At 44.3% G+C, this 13739-nt stretch overlaps 1 protein-coding gene across 5 annotated transcripts in view; it reads right to left on the reverse strand.

The window, feature by feature from the left end:
* Positions 1 to 4444: 4444 nt before the first annotated feature.
* Positions 4445 to 13739, reverse strand: part of tafa3b (TAFA chemokine like family member 3b) — a 72135-nt gene continuing 62840 nt past the window's right edge. For 2 of the 5 annotated variants that reach the window (XM_043716353.1, XM_043716356.1), the window contains exons 4-5: positions 9589 to 9713; positions 4445 to 5432 (exon numbers count right to left, since the gene is read on the reverse strand). In XM_043716353.1, the coding sequence (XP_043572288.1) occupies positions 5379 to 5432; positions 9589 to 9713 (179 nt within the window). In that variant the 3' untranslated portion in view covers positions 4445 to 5378. Of the gene's footprint in view, positions 5564 to 9588; positions 9714 to 13739 lie in introns of all 5 variants that reach the window. The other 3 variants (XM_043716354.1, XM_043716355.1, XM_043716358.1) reach the window with 2 other exon arrangements.

Below are 13739 nucleotides of genomic sequence, written 5' to 3' on the forward strand. Positions count from 1 at the left end.
GAGAGTTACTGTCCCTCCAACCCTCCCAAGCAGTGAGAGCCAGCAGCTTATGGGTGAAAACAATTTTCCTCACATCCCTTTGAAACCTCCTGCCCTTTACCTCAAATCTATGCCCCAAGTAACCCAGAAGTCTAAGCTTTAGGTGGGATTGGTTCAAATCCCACCTGACAACCAGAAGAGATAAAATTTAATTAGTTAAAAAGAAATGAAATATACAGCTAATTTCAGTAATGGTGACCACTAAGCTATCATTGATTGTTGTAAAATGTACATTTGATTCACCAATATCTTTTAGGGATGGGAGACTTACCTGGTCTGACCTACACGTGACTCCAGACCCACAGCAACCTGGCTGGGCCTCTGCGATGGCCCAGCAAGCCATTCAGCTCAAAAGGACTTAACAATGGATAACAAATGCTGCCCTTGCCAGTGATGCCCGTATCCCATGAAAGAAAAAGTAATCAGAAGATTTTGAGGCAAACATAGACTCATGGACATATACAGAAGAAGGCCATTCAGCCCATCATGCTTGGACCAGTCAACAAAGATCTGACTACCGTACACTAATCCCAACATTTGGCCTGGACACCATGGCAACACAAGTGAATATTTAAATACTGTCTACATGCTATGAGAATTTCTGATTCAACAACACATGCAGACAGTATTCAGAAGAATTTAGATATGTACTTGTGATGTCATCACAGACAAGTCAATGGGCCAAGTGCTGGGAAATGGGATTAAAGTAGTTAGGGGGTTGTTTGTGACCATCACAGACTCAATGGGCCAAATGGCTTTTTTCTGTGCTGTGGATCTCTATGAATTATGATTCTATGACTCCATGACTCTTATGACAATGAGTTCCAGACTCCCACCACTATCTGGGTTAAAAAAAATTCTCCTCAACTCACCTCTTCTCTTCCTACCTCTTACCTTAAATTGATGACCCTGGTTATTTACCCCTCAACTAATTGAAAAAGTATCTTCCTATCCATTGTATCCATGTCCCCCACAATCCTTTATACCTTTGTCAGGCCCATTCTCAACCTGTACCGTGCCAGTGAAAATGACTCCAGCCTCTCTAATCTTTCCTCATAGTTCAGACCCTCGGAACTCAGCAGCAGCCTGGTCAATCTCCTTTGCACCCTCTCTAAAGCAACCAATCCTTCCTATAATGTAATGACCATAAATTGTATTCTATAGCTCAGTTAATGAAGGCAAGTATCCCATATCCCTTATTAACCATCTGAACCCCAACCTGCCCTGTCATCTTCAGCTATCTATGGACATGTACACCAATGTCCCTCCCATCTTCAGTATGTTCAAAGGCCATACCATTGATAGTATTGTTAGCACAGTCCATCAATTTCCTCCTGTAGTCTAGTTATCCTCCTCCCTGTTTATCACCTTAATAACTTTAACCACAAACTTCTTGATCATATCCCCTACATTTAAATCCACATCATTAATGTACCCCACAAACAGCAAGGGTCCCAGCACTGGGTACTATGGAACCCCCCTGGAAACTGGTTTCCAGTCACAGAAACATCCCTGTACCATCACCCTCTGCTTCCTGACACTCAGTCAGTTTTCGATCCAGTATGTCACTTTGCCTTGGATCCCACAGACTCTTACTTTCTTGGCCAGTCTGCTATAAGGGACTTTCTCGAAAGTCTTGCTAAAGTCCACGTAGACCACATTAAATATATTAACCTCATTAAAACTAATGGTTACCACCTCAAAATATTCAATTATATTTGTCAAAAACAATCTTCCCTTAACGGATCCATGCTGACTATTTTTGATTAATCCATATCTCTCCAAGTGAAGATATATCCTCTCCATTACAATTCTTTGTAATAACTTCCCCACCACTGAGGTGAGATTGACTGGCCTGTAGTCTCTCGTCTGCCCCTTCCTCCCTTTTCAGTAATGGGACAATGTTAGCAGTTCTCCACCCGCTGGCACCTCACCCTGTGGCCAGTGAGGGCGGGAACATTACTCTCAGGGCAGTATATTATCGCTCCACTGCCTCCTTTGCTAGCCTGGGATACGTCTCAATTAGGCCTGTGGACTTATAAACTCACAAAGCTGCTAAAGCTGCCAGTATCTCCTCTCTCTCGCTCTCTCGATGTTAATTTATTTTAATATCTCGCAGTCCTCCTCTCTGATGCCTGCACTGTCCTGTTCCATTGTGAAGAGTGACTTAAAGTATTCAGTGAGGACTATGCCCACATCTTCTCGGTCCACACATACATTGTATCCTGATGAGCCTTACCTTTTCCCTAACTAATCCCCTGCTCTTTATAAACTTTAAAAACCCCTTTAGTTCTGATTTATTCTACCTGCCAATGCTTCCTCATTAACTCTCTTTGTTTTCCCATTTTTCTTTTTAAGAACCCTCCTGCACTTTTATTCCTCTGAAGATTCTGTTGTATCAAGCCTCCTTATCTGCCATAAATTTCTCTTTTATTCTGAAATCTGACCTTTAAATTCCTTTGACATCCAGGGTTCTCCAGTATTTGTCCAATTCTTTGTCTTTACGGAAACATATTTGTCCTGTACTCTCCCTATTTCCGTCTTGAATGACTCCCACTGCTCTGACACTGTTTTATCTACTAGCTTCTAGGAGAAAGTGAGGATTGTAGAAGCTGGAGATCAGAGTCAAAAAGAGTGGCTCTGGGCTCCACCTATCCTTCTCACCTGTCTCCTCCCTCCTACCCCATTTTCAGTAATATTTACCAACTTTTTCCCTGGTTGCAATCAGTTCTGAAGAAGGATCACTGGAGCCAAAACATTAACTCTGCCTTCTCTCCACACATGCTGCCAGACCTGTTGAGTTTTTCTAGCAACTTCTATTTTTGTTGCTGATTTCCAGCATCCACAGTTTTTCAGTTTTGTTTTACATTTGATTCCTGATCAATTTTGCAAACCACATCCTCTCCCACTTTCCTTTAACATCCCCTCTCTATCACGTCTGAATATCCTATAACCAGGAATGTTGAGCTGCCAACCATCTTTCAGCCACATCTCAGTCAGAGCTTTGATAGGCCACAGGTCTATCTGCAATGGATAACGAGAAAGTCAGACTGATGGAAAAACTCTGCAAATGCTCCAAATCCAGTGAATTTAAGCCCAATACTTGCTGTTTTATGTTCATCCATTTTAGTGTGTCAGTAATTGTATTGTCAGTGCAGAGAAACAGCACTGAATATTGTATTACACCGTATGTTATAATTTATCACTGCCCCAACCAAGACTTCTTGATCTGATGCTTGACTTAAGGACAAGCCACAAATATTTTGCGACCCTGTGTTGCGTAGATCTACAATGTGAGAGAGAAAAACATTAAAGTTACTCATAAAAGTAAGAAACGTTTGTGCCTCAGATTATTGAATGTTAAACGTTTGTCAAGAATACCTAACAAAATATGGGATACTGTTTTCTTCCTAACTCCCTGCCCGAATGAACCTTCCTTGGATGGCAGAGTGGTTAGCACTGTTGCCTCACAGCACCAGGGTCTCAGGTTCGATTCCTGCCTCGGGTGACTGTCTGTGTGGAGTTTGCACATTCTCCCCGTGTCTGCGTGGGTTTCCTCTGGGTGCTCCGGTTTTCTCCCACAAAGACGTGCAGGTCAGGGTGAACTGGCCATCCTAAATTGCTGCACAGTGTTCAGGGATGTGCAGGTCAGGTGGATTAGCCATGGGAAATGTAGGCTTACAGGGATGGGGGGGATCTTAGTGGGATACCCTTCGGAGGGGTGGTGCAGATGAGATAGACAGAATGGCCTGCTTCTGCACTGTATGGATTTTATGGATGTGGGGAGCTGTTGAGTGATGACAATACCAAAATATCCCTCAAGTGCTTCACTGCACAAATATGATTTGTTCATTAGTTTCAAAACCACAGCAGGCACATTCATAATTTTAGCTGATTGCTACAGCGTAACAACAATAACATGCATTTACACAGCATCTTTAACATGTCTCAAGGTAGGAGCAGACCCACTCAGGCCTATAATAAAACAAAGATGCAGATGCTGGAAATCTGAAACACACGGAAACAGAAACTCAGCAGGTCTGGCAGCATCTGTGAGGGGAGAGAGAGAGAGAGAGAGAGAGAGAGGGTTACTGTTTCAGGTCCAGTGACCCTTGTGAGAACTCTCAATTCATTGGGGTCACTGGACTCGAAGCATAAACTCTGCTTTCTCTCTCCACAGACACTGCCACACTTACTGAGTTTCACCAGCACTTTCTGTTTCTGTGTGCCATCCTGGCCAATGAAGGGGGAGTGGCTCACTTAGATCCACAGACTGATCTAGAAGGGACGTCAATCATGACTTTGACATGAGTCAAATCAGTAACCGTGACGGAAATAGCTGGAGCCATCTCCAGCCGCAAATCTTTTCCCATTATGGTCTGATCAGAGAGAAACCAACTGCAAGGAAGTGAAAACACACAAGGCATTATCTTTATCAGACACAAACATGTATTAACTCTGAATTTGTACAGATATGATACAATCTAACTGAGGGGATTACAGAAGGTCATAAGATCCGATTAATTTTCACTACTCAATCTTGGCTACAGAGTCACAAAGAGCCAATCAGGAAGGCCCCTGATAAAATTACGGCTGAGCATTGCTGCAGTGTGTGTGAAAGATGGAGTAATTGAAGGAAGAGGCTAGGGCTTCTGATCCAAGTAGATTCCTGGAAGTGGACAGCAGCAGGAACAACTCCCCCCACTGCTCAATAAGCCTTGTGAGGGAGCAGTGAGTTGGACTCAGTCAGGTGTAGACAGCATGGAATTGTTAAGTCACCTTTCTGTGTAATGGTGTTGGTGATCGGCATAACTCCAGCAAGACCAGGAGTTTCAGCATTTGCTATCACATCCACGCAGCCTGCACATTGAAAAAATGTTGCCCCCCTCAGCCATGGTGGTTAGGGACACCTCCAGGGAGACTCCCACTTAAAGCGGCTTGAACCCGAAAGACTGTGTTCGCTGACTGGAATTGGATGGGAAGAGGCAAAAAAAAACAAAGTTTTCACCGGAGAGATTCAGATCAAGTTTCCTTTTGAAGACTGCTTAACATCAGAACACAAGGATCAGTGTGAGCTGAGATGCATCGGAGACGTAGGGCAGGGCGATGGGAGAGGAGAGTACTGCGCTTTTTTGACAATGGTGGAGGGGGTGGGTAGGTCTCCCTCTCAAGTCAGGTTGATTGAACTGGAAGAAGGTGGAACTTTCCCTGAACCCTGTGTCCATTGACCCCAGCAGGTATGACCCAGAGGAATCCATCGTAGACATCCCAACGCTCACCCATTACCAGGGTCCTTCGGTTGTATGCTTCTCTCCCTTGTGGTGCCTTGGATGTCTTTGTTATTTCTGACGTTTCTTTGGGAGCGGAGGAGATTCCCATTCAGACATAAGTAGCTGCTTGGGAACAAACTATAAGTCAGGTTAACCAGTCCCATCTGTGGAGCCCTCATTGAAAGATGGAACACTTTTCAGCTTTTAAAAAATAAAACACTGCCTCCCGTATTCCCAAAGGACTATCGAGTGACCTGGAATACAACAAGAGTGAACAGATAAGTCAATATGGGATACAGCAGCTCCATCACTGAGAAGCTGTCTGATACAATCAACTCCAACCCTCTGACCTGATGAAATCACCCTCACAACCCACTGCTCTGTATCAAATGACCATCTATTCAAAATGGCTATTGGTCACTATCCCATGACCCAGTTGTAAGGGATATCTCACGAACAAGAACAATAGTCATAGAACTGTAGAATCATACAGTACAGAATCGGCCCTTCGGCCCATCAAGTCTATACTGCTAATGCTGCACAATGTCATGTAGAACACCATTTATTGCAGATGTTCCGTGCCAATGTTTATCACAGAGGGTTACAGGGAAGATGGAGGCCATTCAGCCCATTGTGTTTGCACTGACTCTTCAACTAAGCATCAATGCCTATAGCCAATCTCCTGTTTTCTGCCCAGACCCTTGCACACCATTTCTATCCAAATAACCACCCACTTCCCTCTGGAATGCCTCTACCACATTTCCAGGCAGTGTATTCCACTAACTGTATGAAAAAGGGTTTTCTCACTGCTCATTTGCAAATCACTTTAAATCTCTACTGTCTAGTTTTTCAATCTTTTTCAAATGGGAACAGCTGCTCCTTATCCACTCTGTCCCACCCACTTATGATCAATGTTCCACATGATCCTCCCTTTGCTTAATCCCACCTCATTAAGTATCCTTCTATTCCTTACTCCCATTAATGTTTCTCCGAAATACATTTTTGCTATTTGTCTCAACCATTAACGTGTTACAGAATTCTACGTTCTCAGTACTCTCTCTCCTCAATTCCTTGTTGGATTTATGCAGATCAATATTATATATACGGTCCCCTATTTTTGATATGCTAACAAGTAGAAATATTTTCACTATGTCTGTCCATTAAAGATCTCCAATAGCTTTCCCCTTAGCCTTCTTTTTTCTGGAGAAAGAAGATTAGATTGTAACTAAAAAGAGATGACTAAATTTGATAATAGACTAATTACAACTTGTCTATTTACTCTGCTTACATCAAACGACAATTCATAGAATCCCTACAGGCCATTCAGCCCATCAAGTCCACACATATGCTCCAAAGAGCATCCCACCCAGACCCATCCCATATTTCCCATGGCTAACCCATCTAGCCTGCACACTCTGGGCAATTTAGCATGAACAATTTACCCCAACCTGCACATCTTTGGACTGTGGGAGGAAACCGGAGCACCCAGAGGAAACCTAACGCAGACACGGGGAGAGAGAGGGGGAGGGAGAGCGAGGGGAGGGACAGTGAGAGAGAGAGAGAGAGATTAGGGAGGAGATTTCAAAGTTTAGGGTACAATCATTGAAAGACAGAATAGAGAATGTTGGAGCAATTAAAAACTGGGTCAGCCAAAATGTCAAAATTGGAGGAGCGTTTCAAGAATTCTCAGAGAACTGCAGAATTGGATAAGGCAACAGATAGGGAGGGGTGAGTCTGTAGAGTAGTTTGTGAATAAGGATGAGAAATTTAGGATTGAATTGTTGCCAGGACCAGGATCCAGTGAAGATCACTGAGCGATGGGGATAACAGGGGAATGGATTTGCGGTACAGAGATCTCACAGGGATGGACAGTTGGAGGATATTATAGAGAAGGGGAAGGGGCTGGTTTCGTTCTTGTTTTGAAGGGTCCCACCAATGGGCTCAATGGCAGATACTAACCCAGTTTTGAGACTTGAGGGGTGCTCTCTCACACCTTACCAGTGACAAACAGTGAATTGGATGCTGCAGGAGTGGCTGTCCTAGTTACATATGGCCGCCCATGCCTGTCACCATGACATTGGTCACTGGGCTGCCAACTGGACCTGGACAGAGGGGGTGCAGGTGGGTGGGGTCTGGGGGCAGATGGTGGAAGGGGTAGAGCAGGGCTCAGGTCCTGGGGAGGGGTGATTGTGGAGCAGTTAGAGCTCCATGAGGTGGCCATTGCTGAAGAGTGCCCAAGTAGGAAGGGTCTACCACAATACCCAATTGGAGGGTTTTCCAAGCTGCCTTCCTCCCCCTTCTGGAAACACTCTTTCTCTCACTCTCTCACTCTCTTTCTCTCACTCTCACATACGCACACATACAGACACACACACACACACAGACACATACAGACAGACACACACACATACAGACACACACACATATACAGACATACACACATACAGACACACACACATTTAGACACACACACGCGCGCACACACACATACAGACACATACACACATACATATACACACAGACAGACGCATGCACACATAGACACACATGCACATGCACACTATACACACACACACTCACACACACATGCACACACATATACACACACACAAATACACACACAGACACACACACACTCACGGACTCACACACACACATACACACACAGATACACACACGCACATAAATACACACACACACATACACACACAGACACAAAGACGCACACACACAGATTCACACACATACACAGACACACACAGAGCTAGTGGTGGCACGAGCTGTCTCTGGAGTGGCCTAATCTGACCTCGGGTTGGAGGATGGTACCAGATTGGAGGAAAGGCAATAGTAGATCACCTCCACTATCCCTCCCCACACCCCCCAGCTCGAGAAGCCCAGAGACAGGAAGCTGTGAAAACCAGGATGAGAACTTTAAAATCATTGCAGGTTGTGACATCAACATGGGTCGATCAGCACTGATAGGTGAATGAAGTTTCTTTCTTTTACTCAATCACTGGAGTTTTGTTTTCTGCTGGGCTGCACCCCATCCTCTCCCCAACCCCACAGTGGCTCAGGGGCAGCACGGTGACACAGTGGTTGGCCCTTATGCCTCACAGCGCCAGGGACCTAGGTTCAATTCCACCCCCAGGGCGACTGTCTGCATGGAGTTTGCACATTGTCCCCCCGTGTCCACGTGGGTTTCCTCCGATTTCCTCCTACAATCCAACGATGTGCAGGTTAGGGTGGATTGACCAAGCTAAATTGTCCCATAGTGATTCAGGGATGTGTAGGTATAGTGCATTAGTCAGGGGTAAATGTAGAATTAAAGGGTCAGAGAATGGATCTGGGTGGGTTACTCTTCAGAGGGTCTGTCTGGACTTGTTGGGCCAGTTGGCCTATTTCCACACTGTAGGGATTTTATGATTCTGTGATATGTGGGTGTCACCAGCCAGGCTGGGATTTATTGTCTATCCCTCATTGCCCAGAGTTAAGAGTCAGCCACATTGCTGTGGGTCTGGAGTCACATGGAGGCCAGACCAGGTAAGGATGGCAGTTCCTTGCCTAGAGGGCATTAGTGAACAAGATGGGTTTTTCCTGACAATCACCAATGGTTTAATGGCCACCATCAGACCAATTTCAGATATTTATTGAATTTAAATTCCATCATCAGCCATGACAAGATTCGAACTCAGGTCCACAGAACATTACCAGGTCTCTGGATTAACAGTCTAATGGTAACACTGTAGGTCACCTATAATAACTTTTAAATTACTGCAGCAAGTCCCTATTATGTCCTCTCCTTGCTGAAGTCTCTTCTAACATGGGAAGGAATGGGCAAGGAATGTTCGAGAAACACTCCAGTGTAAAAGTGGTGACAAAATATTGTGCAACTCTAGTCAAAGTCAGAGTAGGTTCAGAATTGGGGAAGAGCAGTGCTTGGAGATACTGTCTGTTCTGATTTAACATGAGAGTTCCGTTCCAGTTCTATCTCGTGATATATGAAAATCACATAATAACAGCATCATTTAAATCATTGGGACCAGGAAGGCGTTAAAGCCAATACAGGTAAGGAAAGTTCGCGTTCTACAAACAACAGTCTAAACTCTCCAATTGCGTTATCGCCAAATCATGTTGAAGAAACATATACCAGAACTGACTGTAGTTGTAAGAACGGAGAGAGAGGGGATGGGGGCAGAGGCGTGGGGACAAGATGATGGAAGGATTTGACAATAACAAGGTTATAAAATAAACGTGATGTTAATGAGATGCTCAGACTAACCTTGGTGGTTTTGACTTTGTTTCCGGTGCTACAGCTCCAGCCACTCAGATCTGGGAGAACCTTACACTCCTCACCTTCCAAACACGGTTCCATGTGACACCACCATTTCTGAACCACAATCGAGGCTGCGCTCAAGAGAAAGCAGCACATTGAGACAGGCACTGAGAAAGACCTCTCCCTCACCCACTACCCCCAACACTGGGCTACACATCCAGAGAAAACTCATTCTGAAAGAACAGGGGAATACACCCCTGTTTCTTGGCCAATATTCATCCATCAATCAGCACCCCATCAAACACATTCACTGATTGGTTAGCCCGGGGAGCTGGTTTGTACTTGCAGACTGATGCCAACACAGTGAGTTCAATCCCTGCGCCAGCTGAGTTCACCATGTAGGATTCGCTTTCTCTACCTCACCCCTACATCTAAGGTGCATTGACCCTCAGGTTAAACTATCACCACTCACCTCTGTGTAATCAGAGAGTGGACATGGCAACTTTACCTTTTCACATGGTCATTGACAGAGTGGTGTTCATGGGATGATTCGATGGGCAACATAATAGCAGCATTTCCTACTCTGCTATGGTGTCTCCATCTCAAACGTGTTCAATTGACCTTTAGGTTAACCTGAGACTGTCAGAGGTGCTAAATAAATGCATGTTATTCTTTATGTGCACCACTCTAAAGAATGGCTTGTTAGATTAGTCATACACTCCTTAATATCTTTAAGGAATCATTTGAAACATGAATGCCTCAAGGTTTGATAGTTGTGGAAAAGGCAGTTGTTAAGAATTTGATGGAATCTAGTCTCTTACAGGCAAAAACAAGGACTGCAGATACTGGAAACCAGAGTCTAGCTTAGAGTGGTGTCAAGGTTTGATAGTTGTGGAAAAGGCAGTTGTTAAGAATTTGATGGAATCTAGTCTCTTACAGGCAAAAACAAGGACTGGAAACCAGAGTCTAGATTAGAGTGGTGCTGGAAAAGCACAGCAGGTCAGGCAGCATCTGTGGAGCAGGAAAATCGACGTCTTGGGCAAAAGCCCCTCTGCTATTCCAGCACCACTCTAATCTAGACTTTAGTCTCTTTCAGCCTGTCCAGCCGTCATATTTCAGTTTGATGAATACCTTTGCCATAATTTGCTGAGATGTGAACCAATGATATCACAGCAGGAGCAGTGGGATCTATGTGGATGTGGCAAGTGATGGGACCAATTGTCAATCTCCTTAATCAGAGGATTTAAGGAAGGGGAAAGAAATGGGATAAAGATGGTCCGGACCTTTCCGTGAGACCGTTTCCCTGGCTCAAGTGGAAGATTGGGGAGAGAAAATAAACACAGAACCCAAACAAAATGGCATAGGACAAAGCAAAAGACTCATTAAGAACATTGGCAAACTGATCAACAGGGACAGGAAAATGAATGGCATGTAAGGCCACAGGGATAGAGCTGAGGTTGATAATCAAAGGCCCTGGCACAGTCACAAGCAGACTGTAACTTTTAACCCAAACGGTACTTGTGGTCCTGACTTTAATCTTGGACAGACAGACTGTGGTCTCAAAGCTGATCATCACTTTAATATCAACACAAGCCATTCTAACATGACCTCACGCTGTAACCATCTCTTTGACCCCAAACCTAATCTGATTCCAGCTCTAACCTGAATATTGCCTCTATCCCTAACTTTGAACGTGATCTTCTAAGGAAAGGTTGAACAACCTTTGGAGTTGTTTCCTTTGGAGTTTAGAAAACTGAGAGGGTGAATTGATTGAAGTGTCTAACGTCCCAAACAGTGTTGATATGGTAAGGATGTTTCCTTTTGTAGGTTAATCCAGAACTAGGGAGCATGCTTTACAATTAAGGATCGCTCTTTCAGGACCAAGATCAGGAGAACCTTTTTTCTTTCTGAAGTTTGCAACGTTTTGTGACTCTCTGCTTCAGAAGGCAGTGGGATAATTGAGTTTTCAGACAGATTCTTGTCAGACAGGAAACTCAAGGCCAACAGACTGGAGGGGGAATGTGGAGTTTGGAACATAAACAGATCAGCCATGATCTGATACATCGGTGAAGCAAACCCAAGGGACCGAATGGTCTACTCCTGCTCCTATTTCATATGTTTGTAAAATCCCTGACCTCAATCCTAACATGGACCCTAACCCTTTGACTTCTCTACCATTCGTGAGTTCAGATTTTCCCAGAATACTGCATTACCTGTGATAGCTCCAGTCGGTTTGATGTGGAGGTGTCGGTGTTGGACTGGGGTGGACAAAGTTAGAAATCACACAACACAAGGTTACAGTCCCACAGATTTATTTGAAAGCACTAGCTTTCGGAGCGCTGTTCCTTCATCAGGTAGCTAGTGCGGCAGGATCATACAATCATAGTCCCAGTCGGGAAACAGCAGTGACCACACAAGAGCTTTAACAATCACGAGTGAAGTCATCATCAGACTGAGAAATCGGTGGATTTTACCAGAACTTTCCGTCTCACCAGGTTTTCTTGGTGACTAACAGACAGTGCTTCTAACAAGAAGATCACATAGCATCATCTGTCATGAATACAATGCTGACTCACCTCACACCTGCTGATCACTCAGTCACTGCTATAATTCTACACCAGCAAACACATTTTATATTCACTCTGTGAGGTGGATTGAGCTAGCTACTGGTCACTGGTAGAATTAAAGAATCCCTAATCTTGTGACAAATACTTTCTCTTAGATTAATAACTACAGCAGAGTATGAATCCAATGGCTTCTTTTCTTGTTCATGTCTGATTTTTAATCGTTACCTTTGGAATTTCCAGGTTGATTTCACAATGTGATGCTTGGGCTAGCATTCACCCCATATTCATTATTGCTAATTACTGAATGCTATTATTTACCAAGGTTAATTAATGATTATTCATGTTTCCATCCAAACGTTAGAGGCATCAAAGCAGAGTCACAAGCCCTGGCCACAAAACCATCTTCACAGTGCCCCGACCAATCTGTCTGATCCTCTGGCCCTCTGTTTTCCGAGACCCTAACCCTACCAATTCAGGCAAGGGGAAATCAAAGAACAGAAGTAGGAGCTTGTTCAGTCGCTCAAACCTGCTCTGCCATTCAACAGGATCATGGCTCATCTAACACTCAGAGGAACTCAGGGACACAGGAACACTAGGAGACCATTCAGCCCCTCGGGCTCATTCCACCAGTCAAATATACACACGGACTCTGCCCCCACAGCTGTCTGTGGCACGAACTTCCAAAGACTCACCACCCTCTGGGAGAAGAAATTCCTCCTCATCTCCATCTTAAATTGTTGCCGCTATATTCTGAGATGATGGCCTTAGGTCCTAGACTGTCCCATGAGAGGAAACATCCTTTCAGCATTGATCCTGTCAAGCCGCTTTATAAATCTTACATGTTTCAAAGAGATCACATCTCATTCTTGTAAATTCACTCTTTGAAAAGACTGAGGGAGCAATGCTTGATTCCATACTTGGTGCAGTCAATATCTATTATAAACAGCAGACCATGCTGCTCATTGCTCTAGAGTGATTGTGTAGCTTGTTATGTGGGATTCTGGCTAGGCCAGCATTTGTTTCCAACCTGTAATTATCCAGAGGACAGTTAAAATTTTATGATCTTATGATTTTATGATTTTATGATCTGGATGAAGGGACTGGGGACATTCTAGTGAAGTTTGCCGATGATACAAAGTTAGGTGGACAGGCAGGTAATACTGAGGAAGTGGGGAGGCTGCAGAAGGATCTAGACAGTTTGGAGGAGTGGTCCAGGAAATGGCTGATGGAATTCAATGTGAGCAAATGCGAGGTCTTGCACTTTGGAAAAAAGAATAGAAGCATGGATTACTTTCTAAACGGTGAGAAAATTCGTAAAGCCAAAGTACAGAGGGATCTGGGAGTGCTAGTTGAGGATTCTCTAAAGGTAAACATGCAGGTTGAGTCCGTGATTAAGAAAGCGAATGCAATGTTGTCAATTATCTCAAGAGGATTGGAATATAAAAGCACTGTTGTGCTACTGAGACTTATTAAGCTCTGGTTAGGCCCCATTTGGAGTACTGTGTCCAGTATTGGTCCCCACACCTCAGGAAGGACATACTGGCACTGGAACGTGTCCAGCGGAGATTCACACGGATGATCCCTGAAATG

The sequence above is a fragment of the Chiloscyllium plagiosum genome, chromosome 26 (assembly GCF_004010195.1).
Source record: "Chiloscyllium plagiosum isolate BGI_BamShark_2017 chromosome 26, ASM401019v2, whole genome shotgun sequence".
Taxonomy (NCBI): Eukaryota; Metazoa; Chordata; class Chondrichthyes; order Orectolobiformes; family Hemiscylliidae; genus Chiloscyllium; species Chiloscyllium plagiosum.